The 14,409-nt window shown below is 33.6% G+C and overlaps 1 protein-coding gene across 1 annotated transcript; it reads left to right on the top strand.

The window, feature by feature from the left end:
• Positions 1–407: 407 nt before the first annotated feature.
• Positions 408–13,016, top strand: LOC133173278 (NEDD8 ultimate buster 1-like). Its single transcript, XM_061308265.1, has 17 exons — positions 408–548; positions 641–779; positions 936–1,106; positions 1,203–1,370; positions 1,509–1,638; positions 1,763–1,836; positions 2,228–2,334; positions 2,631–2,740; positions 2,876–2,952; positions 3,042–3,149; positions 3,310–3,361; positions 3,509–3,609; positions 4,240–4,328; positions 4,639–4,744; positions 8,343–8,426; positions 8,824–8,968; positions 12,351–13,016. The coding sequence occupies exons 2-17, from the start codon at positions 651–653 to the stop codon at positions 12,542–12,544; spliced, it is 1,845 nt and encodes a 614-aa protein (XP_061164249.1). The 5' UTR covers positions 408–548; positions 641–650; the 3' UTR covers positions 12,545–13,016.
• Positions 13,017–14,409: the final 1,393 nt, after the last annotated feature.

Here is a 14,409-nt window from a genome sequence, read left to right as displayed (position 1 = left end):
ATTTCTTTTCTTGTTTGTTTGGTTTTGTTTGTTTGTTTATTGTTGTTGGTTTTTTTTTTTTTTGGTTTTGTTTTGTTATAATTTTTCATTTTGCCTGGGGTGGAATCCCCCTTGGAAAAAATTCCTGAATCCGCGCCTGATTCTTATGACACTTTCGATAGCATGCCTTCAGTTTCAAAATTCACCCCCGTCTAATAGTTAATCGTAACGTGTATTTAATTGAATATTCGTTGTTATTTTATATATAAATTTGCTTTTCACTCTTATTTTCAGTCTTCACCCAGCCCCCGCAAAATGTTGGTCTTTTCAATGTTTTATTTCTACTATGTGGTGTTTAGTGCTCCCGAGATACGAAACTACGGTAAAACGTAAACATGAAAGCGAAAGTTCGAACGTTGACGCTGCACATTTGATTAAAAATTCGTCGCAGAGAGAGTGAGCAATATCTATTTTAAGATTCGACATAATCTCATAGGAGAAATGTTTGCTACTTACATTTTTTTGTTTTAATTATCCGGAGACATCAACCTTTCAGGGAAACAGTTTTGGTGAGGATGCCTTTGCCCATTCGTGTGTTTTTTAAGAAAAGATGGGATTTTTAATTTCAGTATCAGCATTTTCTTATTGATGTTCTTTTCAGTGTATTAATTATGGAGGAAACAACCTATACAAAAGAATTGCAGGTTCAGAAAGTTAGACAGAGGCTGAACGCCGAGAAAATAAAACTTTGGCTACCTCCATACACATCTGCAGATAATAACGAGGGCAATATTCCGCAGGTGTGAGTTGTAGAAATGTGGGAGAGAAAAAGTATATATAAAATATATTTTATTTGTTTCCTTGGTTGTAATGAACAATTTAACAGTGTTACCTTGTAATAATTCTTTTTTTTTATTTTCATATATATCTAGAGCTTAATTTTCCTGTATGTTTAGGCTTTATGTGAGGAATACTCCAGAGATTTGCAGATCCCTGCTTTTGAAATTAGAGAAATGCTTGAGCACTTGCGACAGCATGCTTTACAAAAACTGTCCGAAAGGGATCAGTTTCAAAAGACAGGAAAGGCCATATTGAAAATTAAAGCTTCAGGCCAAAGAGAAAATAAGGTACATCAGTAAAAGATAGCCTGCATTTGACCATTTCCCATTTTGTTAATATAAGTAGTTTTGACATTTTTAAACATCATGTGCTAAATTTTGCAGGAAAAAATTAGAGTAACAGAGACAGTAGAAATACAACTGACATGTACTGGCCATGATCTGAGGCAGATATTGTCAGAGAGACTGGGCTTACCAGCACATCATCTGAAGATAATCTGTCATGGTCATGTGATCAGCATGAATAAACAACTCCAGGAACAGAATGTTAAGGTCAGATTGTATCTCATGGAGGGTTGCTTTTCTTGTCTTATTCTTTTGTTCTCTTCATTTTTTTTTTATTATTAAGTACTAATTCCTACTTTCTTTGAAATAGTAAAAATCTATGAGTGTTGACGATTTATTTTACAGCATGGGTCTCAGATAATGTGTCTTTGTCTGTCTGTATCTGAGGCAGAAGCAGCACAGAAAGAAGACGAAGTTCTACAAATGATGAACACTCGCCAGGCTGCAGAACTCCTGTCCAACAAAGTGGGAAAAGGTTATCATACTTTTTACATTAATAAATTTCTTGACATTCATATATCAAGGCAATATTTTGACTTAATTTTCAGTACATTGTGTATTATCAATAGGTTAATTATTGATATCTTTATTATATTTAGATGATTATGATGTTAACATTCAAATAGCAGACCAGTCAGGACGGCCTTTACAACTACCACCAGAGGAAAAAAAGGTCACAATTTATTACATGTGTATTTATAGATCAAACGATTGTCAGATAGTACATGTGTACAATGTATATACAGTCAAACCTTGTTATCTCGAACTCGGGGGGACCAAGATTAAACTTTGAGATATGCAAGGGTTCGAGATATTGAGGGTAAAAATACTCATAGAAAAAGTGCTTGGGACTTCCAAATCACTTCGACATAACCACGTATTCGAGATATCCGTGTTCGAGATACCGAACTGATACCTCAACTGTATGTTGAAAATCTGAAGTCCAACAAATGTAATTAAATGTATACTTAGTCTAGCTGGAAAATAATATTCAACTGTTTCATGAAATTTGTGTAATAAACTACATTAAATATATGAGTTTGATAATTCTCTTTGTGATTTAGGCTTTAACTCTAGCTATGACATTGCATGAGAAGGGAAGAGTGGCCTTAAAGAAAAAAGAAATCACAAAAGCCTTATTATTGTTACTGGAGGCTGACAAGGAATTCAGGTCAGAGCAACAATTTTTATTCTGTCAAACATAAATGTTCTCTTCATAAATCATTATTTTTAAAGAAATCTCTAAATTTGTGTATTTTTACGTAAATGATAAATAAATACATTCAGATTTCTACCATTATTATGTGAACTTGATTGGACAGAGATATCCAAAGATTTGAGATATCAAAGTTTAAATACAAAGAGAAAGTTGGGACTTCCAACTCACGTCAACATATCCATGGTATTTGAGATATGAATGATTGAGATACCAAGGTTCAAATGTAAATGAAGTGTTATTTTTTGTAGGAAGTGTGGAGCAAACATTTTGACTGCTGTAGATAACTATGCAGTTTTATGTTTGGACATTGTATGGTGTTACTTATGTTTACAGAATGTAGAAGAACTGCCAGATGCAGGTATATCAGAAAAACTTTTGTTTCGTTAAATGACTCAGTGCAATCAACCACTTTCAAGAAAATAATCATGACTTTTATAGCACTACCAATGCATTAGGAACAATAACTCCATTTACACTAATCTTTTTTATTTAGACCAAAGACTCAGATCTAGTGAGGAATGCTTTATAAGAAGTTATGGAGCCAACTTAGAGAGGGTGGCTGCTGTCAAGGTCTGCCTATTTTCTTCATACTAAACTATTCACTGACATTTATAGAGTTGGTTTCATTATTTAATATCCATTTCCTATTGTTGTTGTAGGGAGAGTCTGGAACACAGTTAGCTCTATATATGAAGCTACATCTCCTACAAGGCATTGTGGCCTTCCACCATCACAGAATAGCAGAGGCACACTCACATCTTAAAAAGGTACAACTGATTCATGATTGAAGGGGCGGGATGTTAAATATGTTTTTCATGGTTAATTAAGAAAATTCCATCAAAAATGATACATCAGATTTCAAAGAGAGAAATTTTGAGAGTGTTTGGTAAAGTATGATGACAAATTGATAATAATCTTCTATGGTAGGCAGAGGAAGAGCTCAGCAGGCTTCAAGTTGATGAAAACAAACTTTCACAAGGTACACACTCTCAATAGCTGTTGGCATGTTTCACCAGTAGTTGTATAGTTTCTATATTAACAGTCTTTTGTTCTATCATAATTGTATATTTTTATATATTTTTATTGATGTGATTGCATGAGTAAATAGGAGTGTTTTGTTGTATAGTAATGATGATGGGGTTTGATGAACGAGAGGGTCGTCTTGGGTTAAGAGCCACGAGCGGAGACGTCACTAAAGCCATACAGCACATTATTGAAAAAAGGAAGGTAATTTTGACAATTTCTATCAAAGTTTTTTTCCTTGACCAAAATCTTTGTTCAACACAATGATAATAAAAATTTATTTTTCCCATATAACTAGAATGGTGAACTGCTTGGCTTTTGAATTGCGGTTTTAGATGCAATTTGTTACCAACTGAACTCAGTTGTAAATTTTCACTTGAGTATATCATTTAGAATTGACTTCGCTGCACAAATTGCATGAAAACCAATGTCTGCAAAAATTCCTGTGAACAAAAAGCTGTAAATTGGATATACTTTATGAATATCTAGAAGAATTAAATTCTAATCAATTCTATTTATTGATATTCATTTCACTTCTTACCCTTTTTATGTTTTTCTTGCCAATACTAAAATACATATACATGCTAGATACCAAACTGAGAATAAATTCACACTATTTTCATTAGTACCTAATTTATTTTTGATATTTTTTAATTCTAAAGGACTCGGCAATTCATTAGCCAAAAATAATTGAATCCCCTTAATCCAGGGATGCCTTTTGTCAGTTTTTCGAAAATTTGATGCTGAAAAAAATCTGAAGTATTCAAGCTCTCTGATTCATACAAGTATTTCAAATATTTTGTTAATCAAGCTTTATCATTTTTTAAATATTAGGAGAAAGAAGAAATTGAAAAGAAAGTTAAAGAGGAACGTAGAATGAAGAAAATTAAAAAAGATCTGGGTGAAACAGCCTCAGGAAAAAGGTGTGCAAAGTATATCTCATACGAGAGCATAAAATCTTGAAATACTGTACGTGTACATAAATTGGCGTATTCAAAGTTTAGTGCAGTCACTGGGTATGGAGTTGTTGGCGAAATCATGAATTAGCGCTATACATGTCTGTGCCGTATATTGTATTTATAAAAGATTTCTTAGCGTTTTTCCTGAAGTAGCGCATCGTTCTCTGCGGCAAAGCCGCTAAAAGATGAAGCCTGCTTTTTAAAGTACACATACAGTAGATAAAGTTGCTATTAAGATGGAATTACCAGAATATTTACATTTTGATGATTTCAGGGTAAATGTATCCCTATACGAGAACCTGGTCAGCATGGGGTATGGTAAAGGAGCTGCAGCAGCGGCCCTCAGACAGACTGACAACGACCTGAACCAGGCTTTAGAGGTGAGAAATATATCTAATACTGACATCAGACAAACATAGATCTAAACCAGGGCTAGGAGGTGAAGAATATATCTAATACTGACCTCAGACAGACATAGACCTGAATCAGGCCTTAGAGGTGAGGAATATATCTACTACTGACTTTCTGTAGAGGTGAGAAATATATCTAATACTGACCTCAGACAAACATAGATCTAAACCAGACCTAAGAGGTGAAGAATATATCTAATACTGACCTCAGACAGACATACATGTAGACCTGAATCAGGCCTTGGAGGTGAGGAATATATCTACTATTGACCTTCTGTAGAGGTGAGAAATATATCTAATACTGACCTCAGACAGACATAGACCTGAACTTGGCATTAGAGGTGAAGAATATATCTACTACTGACCTGTAGAGGTGAGAAATATATCTAATACTGACCTCAGACAGACATAGACCTGAACCTGGCCTTAGAGGTGAAGAATATATCTACTACTGACCTTCTGTAGAGGTGAGAAATATATCTAATACTGACCTCAGACAGACATAGACCTGAACCTGGCCTTAGAGGTGAAGAATATATCTACTACTGAATTTCTGTAGAGGTGAGAAATATATCTAATACTGACCTCAGACAGACATAGACCTGAACCAGGCCTTAGAGGTGAAGAATATATCTACTACTGACCTTCTGTAGAGGTGAGAAATATATCTAATACTGACCTCAGACAGACATAGACCTGAACCAGGCTTTAGAGGTGAGAAATATATCTAATACTGACATCAGACAAACATAGATCTAAACCAGGCCTAAGAGGTGAAGAATATATCTAATACTGAACTCAGACAGACATAGACCTGAATCAGGCCTTAGAGGTGAGGAATATATCTACTACTGACTTTCTGTAGAGGTGAGAAATATATCTAATACTGACCTCAGACAGACATAGACCTGAACCAGGCTTTAGAGGTGAGAAATATATCTACTACTGAACTTCTGTAGAGGTGAGAAATATATCTACTACTGACCTTCTATAGAGGTGAGAAATATATCTACTACTGACCTTCTATAGAGATGAAACATATTTCTACTACTGACCTTCTGTAGAGGTGAGAAGTATATCTACTACTGACCTTCTATAGAGGTGAGAAATATATCTACTACTGACCTTTTGTAGAGGTGAGAAATATATCTAATACTGAACTCAGACAGACATAGACCTGAACCTGGCCTTAGGGGTGAAGAATATATCTACTACTGACCTTCTGTAGAGGTGAGAAATATATCTAATACTGACCTCAGACAGACATAGACCTGAACCTGGCCTTAGAGGTGAAGAATATATCTACTACTGACCTTCTGTAGAGGTGAGAAATATATCTAATACTGACCTCAGACAGACATAGACCTGAACCAGGCTTTAGAGGTGAGAAATATATCTAATACTGACATCAGACAAACATAGATCTAAACCAGGCCTAAGAGGTGAAGAATATATCTAATACTGAACTCAGACAGACATAGACCTGAATCAGGCCTTAGAGGTGAGGAATATATCTACTACTGACTTTCTGTAGAGGTGAGAAATATATCTAATACTGACCTCAGACAGACATAGACCTGAACCAGGCTTTAGAGGTGAGAAATATATCTACTACTGACCCTCTATAGAGATGAAACATATATCTACTACTGACCTTCTGTAGAGGTGAGAAGTATATCTACTACTGACCTTCTATAGAGGTGAGAAATATATCTACTACTGACCTTTTGTAGAGGTGAGAAATAAGAAACTAATATCTACTATTGACCTTCTGTAGAGGTGAGAAATATATCTAGTACTGACCTTCTGTAGAAGTGAGAAATATATCTACTACTGACCTTCTATAGAGGTGAGAAATATGTCTACTACTGACTTTCTGTAGAGGTGAGAAATAAGAAACTAATATCTACTATTGACCTTCTGTAAAGGTGAAAAATATATCTAGTACTGACCTTCTGTAGAGGTGAGAAATATATCTACTACTGACCTTCTATAGAGGTGAGAAATATATCTACAACTGACCTTCTACAGAGGTGAGAAATATATCTAGTACTGACCTTCTATAGAGGTGAGAAGTATATCTTCTAGTTACTATTGACCTCAATCAGACTGACAACAATGTGAACCAGGCCTTACAGTTGAGGATTTTTCTAATACATGTACTGACCACAAAAAAATCTTTTAAAAAAATCATTTACAACAGGGTTAAGGTGATTCAGAAGAGAGTTGTGGTTCATGGCCTTATTGTTCTTTACTCAAGGTATATTATATTAATGGTAATTTCACTACAGTGTAATTTTCTTAGTTTTATTCTGTTGTAAAAAAAATAGCATAAGGCTCTATCAGTATGTCTTAGTCTTGTTTGATAACTTGACTTGAGGGATGTCCTGTCTTGTTGAGGGGAAGCCACTCATCATAAAGCCAGCTCAGGCTGATGGAGTAGCTCAAGACTACTGAAGTTTTGCTGTAACATTTTTATACCCCACGCAACAAGTTGCGGGGGGTATAATGTTTTTGACCCGTCCGTCAGTCAGTCAGTCAGTCAGTCCTGTTTTTTTGTCAGCGCAACTCCTCATAAACCATTGCACAGAATTTGGTCAAGCTTTGCAGATATTTAGTACACAATGTGTAGATGTGCACATTACCAGGAAATTCCGATTCCATCATTTTTCTTGGAATTTCGGCACTTTTCAACTTAGATTTTTGGCCATATCTTGAATATAGAGATGAACAGTTTGTCAGCGCAACTCCTCTTAAACCGCTGCACAGAATTTGGTAAAACTTTGCAGATATTTAGGACACAGTGTGTAGATGTGCATATTACCAGGAAATTCCGATTCCATTATTTTTGCCTTAAGAGTTTTGCTTATTATTGAAGAAACTTTCCAGCTAGGTAATAAGGAAATCCACTGGAATCAGCTTTTGTAATTAAATTTTATGTGAAATATTTTATGACCTTAAAAGACCCCTATTGATTTTGAGATCAAAATAGTAATGATTTAACACACATACACACACAAAATCTTGGATAGTTCTCAACCCCCCCCTACCCCCACCCCCCACCCACCCCTCTCAAATTGGTGCTTTGCCTTAAATAATTTCATAAATACAGTATATAAAAACAAATTCATATGACTACATCATAATTTTGTTTCCATCAATTAATTAAATGTGTAAATTGTCATGTGTTGGACATGGACTTGCACTCATTAACAAATCGAAATCACTGAGGAATTTAAAAAACAGTTTGTCAGCATAACTCCTGCACTGAAATTCCTGAAACTTTGTAGGTATTTCAGACATAAAGTATTGATTTGTATATTACCAAGAAATTTTGATTCCATTATTTATCTAGAAACTTCAGCCCAATTAAGTTTGTAACATACAAAAATTTAATGTCCTTATATGCAAGAAGTTTTGATGTGATGATTTTTTGCAAGTAATGCCCCTTTTTGAATTATTATACTGTGTATTTAAAATGTGTTGCATTGTTGAGTTTTGGGGGAGCGTGGGGTATCTGAGCTTGCTCACTTTTTCTTTCATTTCATTATTTTCCCCTCATTTGAAGGTTCTACAGTTACATCCTGAGCTCTTACACCTACCAGATCCAGAAAAGAAATCGGTGAACATTACAGATGACATGATTGCTCAGGTAATGTATGTATAGAACCAATCACAGTGCCGGAATTCTTTGTCCAAAAAAAAGAAAGAAAGAAAATAATAAATTATATCAGCCAGATCACATATTGTAAGGGAGAAAAAAAAAACCCACACATCCCATTTTGGGTATGAATGAAAAGGAAACCATCTCAAAAACAGGCTGAGTGAATTTTTTTTAAACTTTATGTTTTTCTGGCAAATGACAAAAATCCAAATTATATTATAAATAACAAATATTCTTACACCATTTTCCAATGCATTCTAAGTAACCTTTGTTTACAAATAAAACAAACATGGAAGCTTAAGTCCAATAATTAGAAAGTTTGTGGATGAAGCCGTAGATGAGGTGTATAATTTAAGTATAGATTCATATTAAAATTTTCCTAAAGGTGGTGGCAATGGGTTTTGATCCTGTTATGGCTAGCAGAGCCTTACAGTTATTCAGTGGAAATGTGCAGAAAGCGCTAGAGGAATTAATACAGGAAGGTAGTGTGCTACCTTCATCATCAGATGAGAGCTCATCTAGCAGCTCAGGTAAGGCTTGTATATGGAGTATCAAAATTAAAGTATCTTATATAGCACATCATCTAGCAGCTCAGAGAAGATTTAGATGCAGGGTGTCTAAATTAAAGTATCTTATTTAAGCACATCATCTAGCAGCTCAGATAAGATTTAGATGCAGGGTATCTAAATTAAAGTATCTTATATAGCACATCATCTAGCAGCTCAGATAAGATTTAGATTGGAGTATCTAAATTAAAGTATCTTATATAGCACATCATCTAGTAGCTCAGATAAGATTTAGATGTGGGGTATCTAAATTAAAGTATCTTATATAGCACATCATCTAGCAGCTCAGAGAAGATTTAGATGTGGAGTAACTAAATTAAAGTATCTCATATAGCACATCATCTAGCAGCTCAGAGAAGATTTAGATGTGGGGTATCTAAATTAAAGTATCTCATAAAGCACATCATCTAGTAGCTCAGATAAGATTTAGATGCAGGGTATCTAAATTAAAGTATCTTTTATAGCACATCATCTAGCAGCTCAGAGAAGATTTAGATTGGAGTATCTAAATTAAAGTATCTTATATAGCACATCATCTAGTAGCTCAGATAAGCTTTAGATGTGGGGTATCTAAATTAAAGTATCTTATATAGCACATCATCTAGCAGCTCAGAGAAGATTTAGATGTGGAGTAACTAAATTAAAGTATCTCATATAGCACATCATCTAGCAGCTCAGAGAAGATTTAGATGTGGGGTATCTAAATTAAAGTATCTCATATAGCACATCATCTAGTAGCTCAGATAAGATTTAGATGCAGGGTATCTAAATTAAAGTATCTTTTATAGCACATCATCTAGCAGCTCAGATATGATTTAGATGTGAGGTATCTAAATTAAAGTATCTTATATAGCACATCATCTAGCAGCTCAGAGAAGATTTAGATTGGAGTATCTAAATTAAAGTATCTTATATAGCACATCATCTAGTAGCTCAGATAAGATTTAGATGTGGAGTATCTAAATTAAAGTATCTCATATAGCACATCATCTAGTAGCTCAGATAAGATTTAGATGCAGGGTATCTAAATTAAAGTATCTTATATAGCACATCATCTAGCAGCTCAGAGAAGATTTAGATGTGGAGTATCTAAATTAAAGTATCTTATATAGCACATCATCTAGCAGCTCAGAGAAGATTAATTGGAGTATCTAAATTAAAGTATCTTATATAGCACATCATCTAGCAGCTCAGAGAAGATTTAGATGTGGAGTATCTAAATTAAAGTATCTTATATAGCACATCATCTAGCAGCTCAGAGAAGATTAATTGGAGTATCTAAATTAAAGTATCTCATATAGCACATCATCTAGTAGCTCAGATAAGATTTAGATGCAGGGTATCTAAATTAAAGTATCTTATATAGCACATCATCTAGCAGCTCAGAGAAGATTTAGATGTGGAGTATCTAAATTAAAGTATCTTATATAGCACATCATCTAGCAGCTCAGAGAAGATTTAGATGCAGGGTATCTAAATTAAAGTATCTTATATAGCACATCATCTAGCAGCTCAGAGAAGATTTAGATGTGGAGTATCTAAATTAAAGTATCTTATATAGCACATCATCTAGCAGCTCAGAGAAGATTTAGATTGGAGTATCTAAATTAAAGTATCTTATACAGCACATCATCTAGCAGCTCAGATAAGGTTTAGATGTGGGGTATCTTAAGTATTTTATATAGCACATCGTCTAGTAGCTTAGACAAGGCATGGGTTCCTAATTAAAAGTGTCTTAAATAGCACATCAACTTACACAGGACTTTTTGACTGGATTGTTAGTATATTGGGAATAAAATGAAGATTCAGTTTCTACATAATATTCTCTAGAAATTGTATGTGAATTCACTCTGCATTTCACAGCTGCTTTCACACACTTGTAATTAATGTTAATAAAGATGGTCTTTATGGTTTGTAACTTTGCAGATATTTAATTAGGGGAAATACTTGGCAGAAATGTAATATTTTCTTTGTAGTCAAACTTATGATTCTGACAACTGTAAAATTTAATAATTTTAAAATATCTTATTTATTATGGGGAAAATGGTAATAAAGTTAATTAAAATAAATTTAGTGACCTCACCAACTCTATCTACGCTATCTACGCAGAGGACCAAAAACAAAAACCTGCTTAACATGTTTGCTAAAATAAATTCAGTACGGTACTGAATAAAGTTTGAATCAGGTTCCAGTCAAAATAAAAGTATGGTCATTGAGCAAGTTTATTTGTCAAAAGGGTGTCACAAACTTGTTCCAAGCCTTTTAATGATAAATTTTCATGAAATCTTTCTCTACAAGCTTGCTCATGTAAGATTTTTAAGAGTGAGTTATTTTTATGAAAATCCATTCAAGTAAAAAATAACTTTCTCATGTTATAAGCAAAGCATTTGTGAATTCACATATAACTTTCATCTTGTAATGTAAACTTTCATGAAGAAACAGGTAAATCACAATAAATGTGAAAAATTTCACTCACTGAAGAGTATTAATTACATTAACTTGTATTACATGTATATACTTACATAAACATGCAATTTATGCAGTTAGAGTGATCAATCTATCCTTGGATGTAGAACAGAATAAAATAAATTCTACAGTGTATGACACAATTGGTACTTGATTCCCTTGATTAAAGAAAGAGTCAAAGATTTAAAATTCATGTGAGCGTCCCTTAAATCCATCTTACTAATCTTAGTTTGTCATTAATTAATGATGTTACAGGTTTATTTGCAAAAGTTTAGCATTATATCATGAAATTTTGGTTATAACCAGAAGTTTCATGTCATATGCAAAAGTCATGTGTTTATTTGCAAAAGTTTCATGTTATAATGCAGAAGTGATGCATTTAATCCCAATGTTTTTCTGTATTACAGTAAAACTTGTCTAATCCGGACACCACTGGTTCCATAGAAACTGGCCAGTTTAGACAACATTCCAGATAAGACAACATTTTAAACAAGAGAATTTACAGAATGGGACTTAATGTTAACATTGTATTAGGCAAAATTTTGGAATACACAACATTCAGATTAGACAAGTTTCACTGTATCATGAAAAGTATGTCTTATTTTCATGAAAAATCAAAAAATTAACCTTTTTTACCTCTGAAAAGGTGATCAGTGGGCTTTTGTTATTTTTTGACATGCACAAATGATTAAATCACGTTTTGAACTTCACTCACACAACAAAATATGTGCAAACTTATGGACCATAACACTCTAAATATACTCTATAAAAACCATAATTCTGTAAGTGTAATGATATGGGGGATCTAAACCTGCAGAAGAGAGATACTACTCAGTTACATGTATGTTGGTAGAAAAGTGAGAGTCATCTTTTTTACCAGGAAGTTCCCCGGACTCTGAGGCTGGACCCTCCCACAGGACATCTGAGGAAGAGAGACGGACTATAGAGGACCTCGTGTCTGATCTCCCAAAGGATGAGGAGGATTACCTGGACCTCACTCTACAGGAGGAGGCCCAGTACCTCGAGGAGTACCTAGCCAAAGTCAACAGTGTCATGTCTAACACCAATACATAAAGCCCAATACCTTGAGGAGTACCTAGCCAGACTCGACAGTGTCACATCTAACTCTAACACATGAATGTGATGTACATGGTACTTGGAGTGGTAATTCTGTTATGATTGTTCTTGTGTATTTATACAGTGTTTTTTATTCTGATGAAATTAAGGATGTTAAGTCTAAAGAATATGGATCCTTACAAAATAAGAGATGCAAGTTCTCTTTTATTTAGTAAAAAGTGCCTTGTGTGTTTTTGAAGATTCTTGATATAAGATAATTTATGCAAAATCAAATAATATCTACCTCTTATATTCTGTGAACCATACATAGTTACTATAAATTTATTTTTAAGAAAAACAAATATAGATGGTTCATCTTTCCTTGCTACAAGTAACTTTTTACACAGCTATAAATCTTTTCAAATTTGCACGTTTTGATACCTTATGATCTCAATAGATTTTGGAGTAGCAGAACTATTTTGTATTTTGGAATATAAATTACAATATTGAATTTCAAATAAATTATGAAATTTTTGCTGTTCTTTCATTTCACAAAATAATATTTTAAATCACACATATTTCGCAGGACTTTATACATGTATTTGCAATGCACAAACACTGTATTCACAGACTTTTTTCCCTTTTGTTCTTGCGATACAATAAACCTGGCATTTGGTTATCCATGAGAACCTTGTTTTTTTATTCAGATGGTCTCCCATATCAACAAGAAAATAAAGTTTTTGATTTACAGTACTTTGCTCCTTAATCAAAATTCCACCATTTTATTTTGGTCAATCCTGTGACAGCATCAGTCGGACAAAATAAATCCAGAAAAGTTCAAACACAAATAAAACCAAAAAGTCCAAACACAAATGAAAAAAGAAAAAATAGTATGAATTATAATTTATTGTTTGATTTCCAGCCTGTCTGAGCATTTTTAATGTGCAAATGCAGGTCCAAGAATGTGTTCAAAGAGTAGAACGTTAAAAAGAAATATGCATAGACACACAAAAGGTAAATTCTTTAAGTTGAATTGACAAATTAAAATATGCTGGAAACAGTTTCATTTGTATTACTAGTATCGAGTCAAGGAAACGGCAATTATGTGTGTGAAAAAAATCTTCATTATGATTGACATGAAGAAAAAAATAGCATTTTAAACAGGAAGTGTAAAGGAAGAGATTCTGAATCATCGGATACCGAGCTAGTCCCACACTGTAAAAAGAAGTGTAAATAATTTAACACAATTATTAACACTTTTCTGGAAACACTTAATTCACACGTTAAAGTGTAAATACATTAACGTGTGTGTTGATCTATTAACATGTAGAAATGTTTCATAAAATTAACACATTACACGTTAAAACCCCTGGAAACACTTAATTCACACTTTAACGTGTTAATTCCAAAGCTGATGTTAACCAGTTAACACATTTTTATGAAAAATAAAATCCTCATTATTTTCCTTTTGTCTGTTGTCCTGTTGGGAAAAACAAAGATAAATACACATTTTACGAGAATAATTTTATTTTTTAACATATGCATGTCCAAATTGCTCACTAAATTGTTCCAGTTTGTAGTTTTGTTTTGTGTAAAAATATCACCGACCATGCACCCAGAGTTGCAAAATACCCAAAACCTGTCCGTAAATTACTGGGTAGTCCAGTGCATTCATAGTTTCTAATATTTTACATCCGTCTCCAACGACGTATATTACAACAATTTCTTCATCACTTAAAGGGGGATATTCCTCTTCAGACTCGAGATCCTTTGAGATGTTTTGATGGTAGGTTTTCTACTGACTGGGCATTCGATCTAAATAAATGATGGAAATGCATAAGCAAATACTTTTAAGTTTGTAAGTGTGCTAAATATCATAAAAT

This window comes from Saccostrea echinata, unplaced genomic scaffold (assembly GCF_033153115.1).
Source record: "Saccostrea echinata isolate AGI-Se365-2 ecotype Australia unplaced genomic scaffold, CSIRO_AGI_Sech_v1 ptg000056l, whole genome shotgun sequence".
In the NCBI taxonomy this organism is placed as follows: Eukaryota; Metazoa; Mollusca; class Bivalvia; order Ostreida; family Ostreidae; genus Saccostrea; species Saccostrea echinata.
Note: the sequence above shows the minus strand (reverse complement) of the source record. Positions and strands in the feature narration are given on the sequence as shown.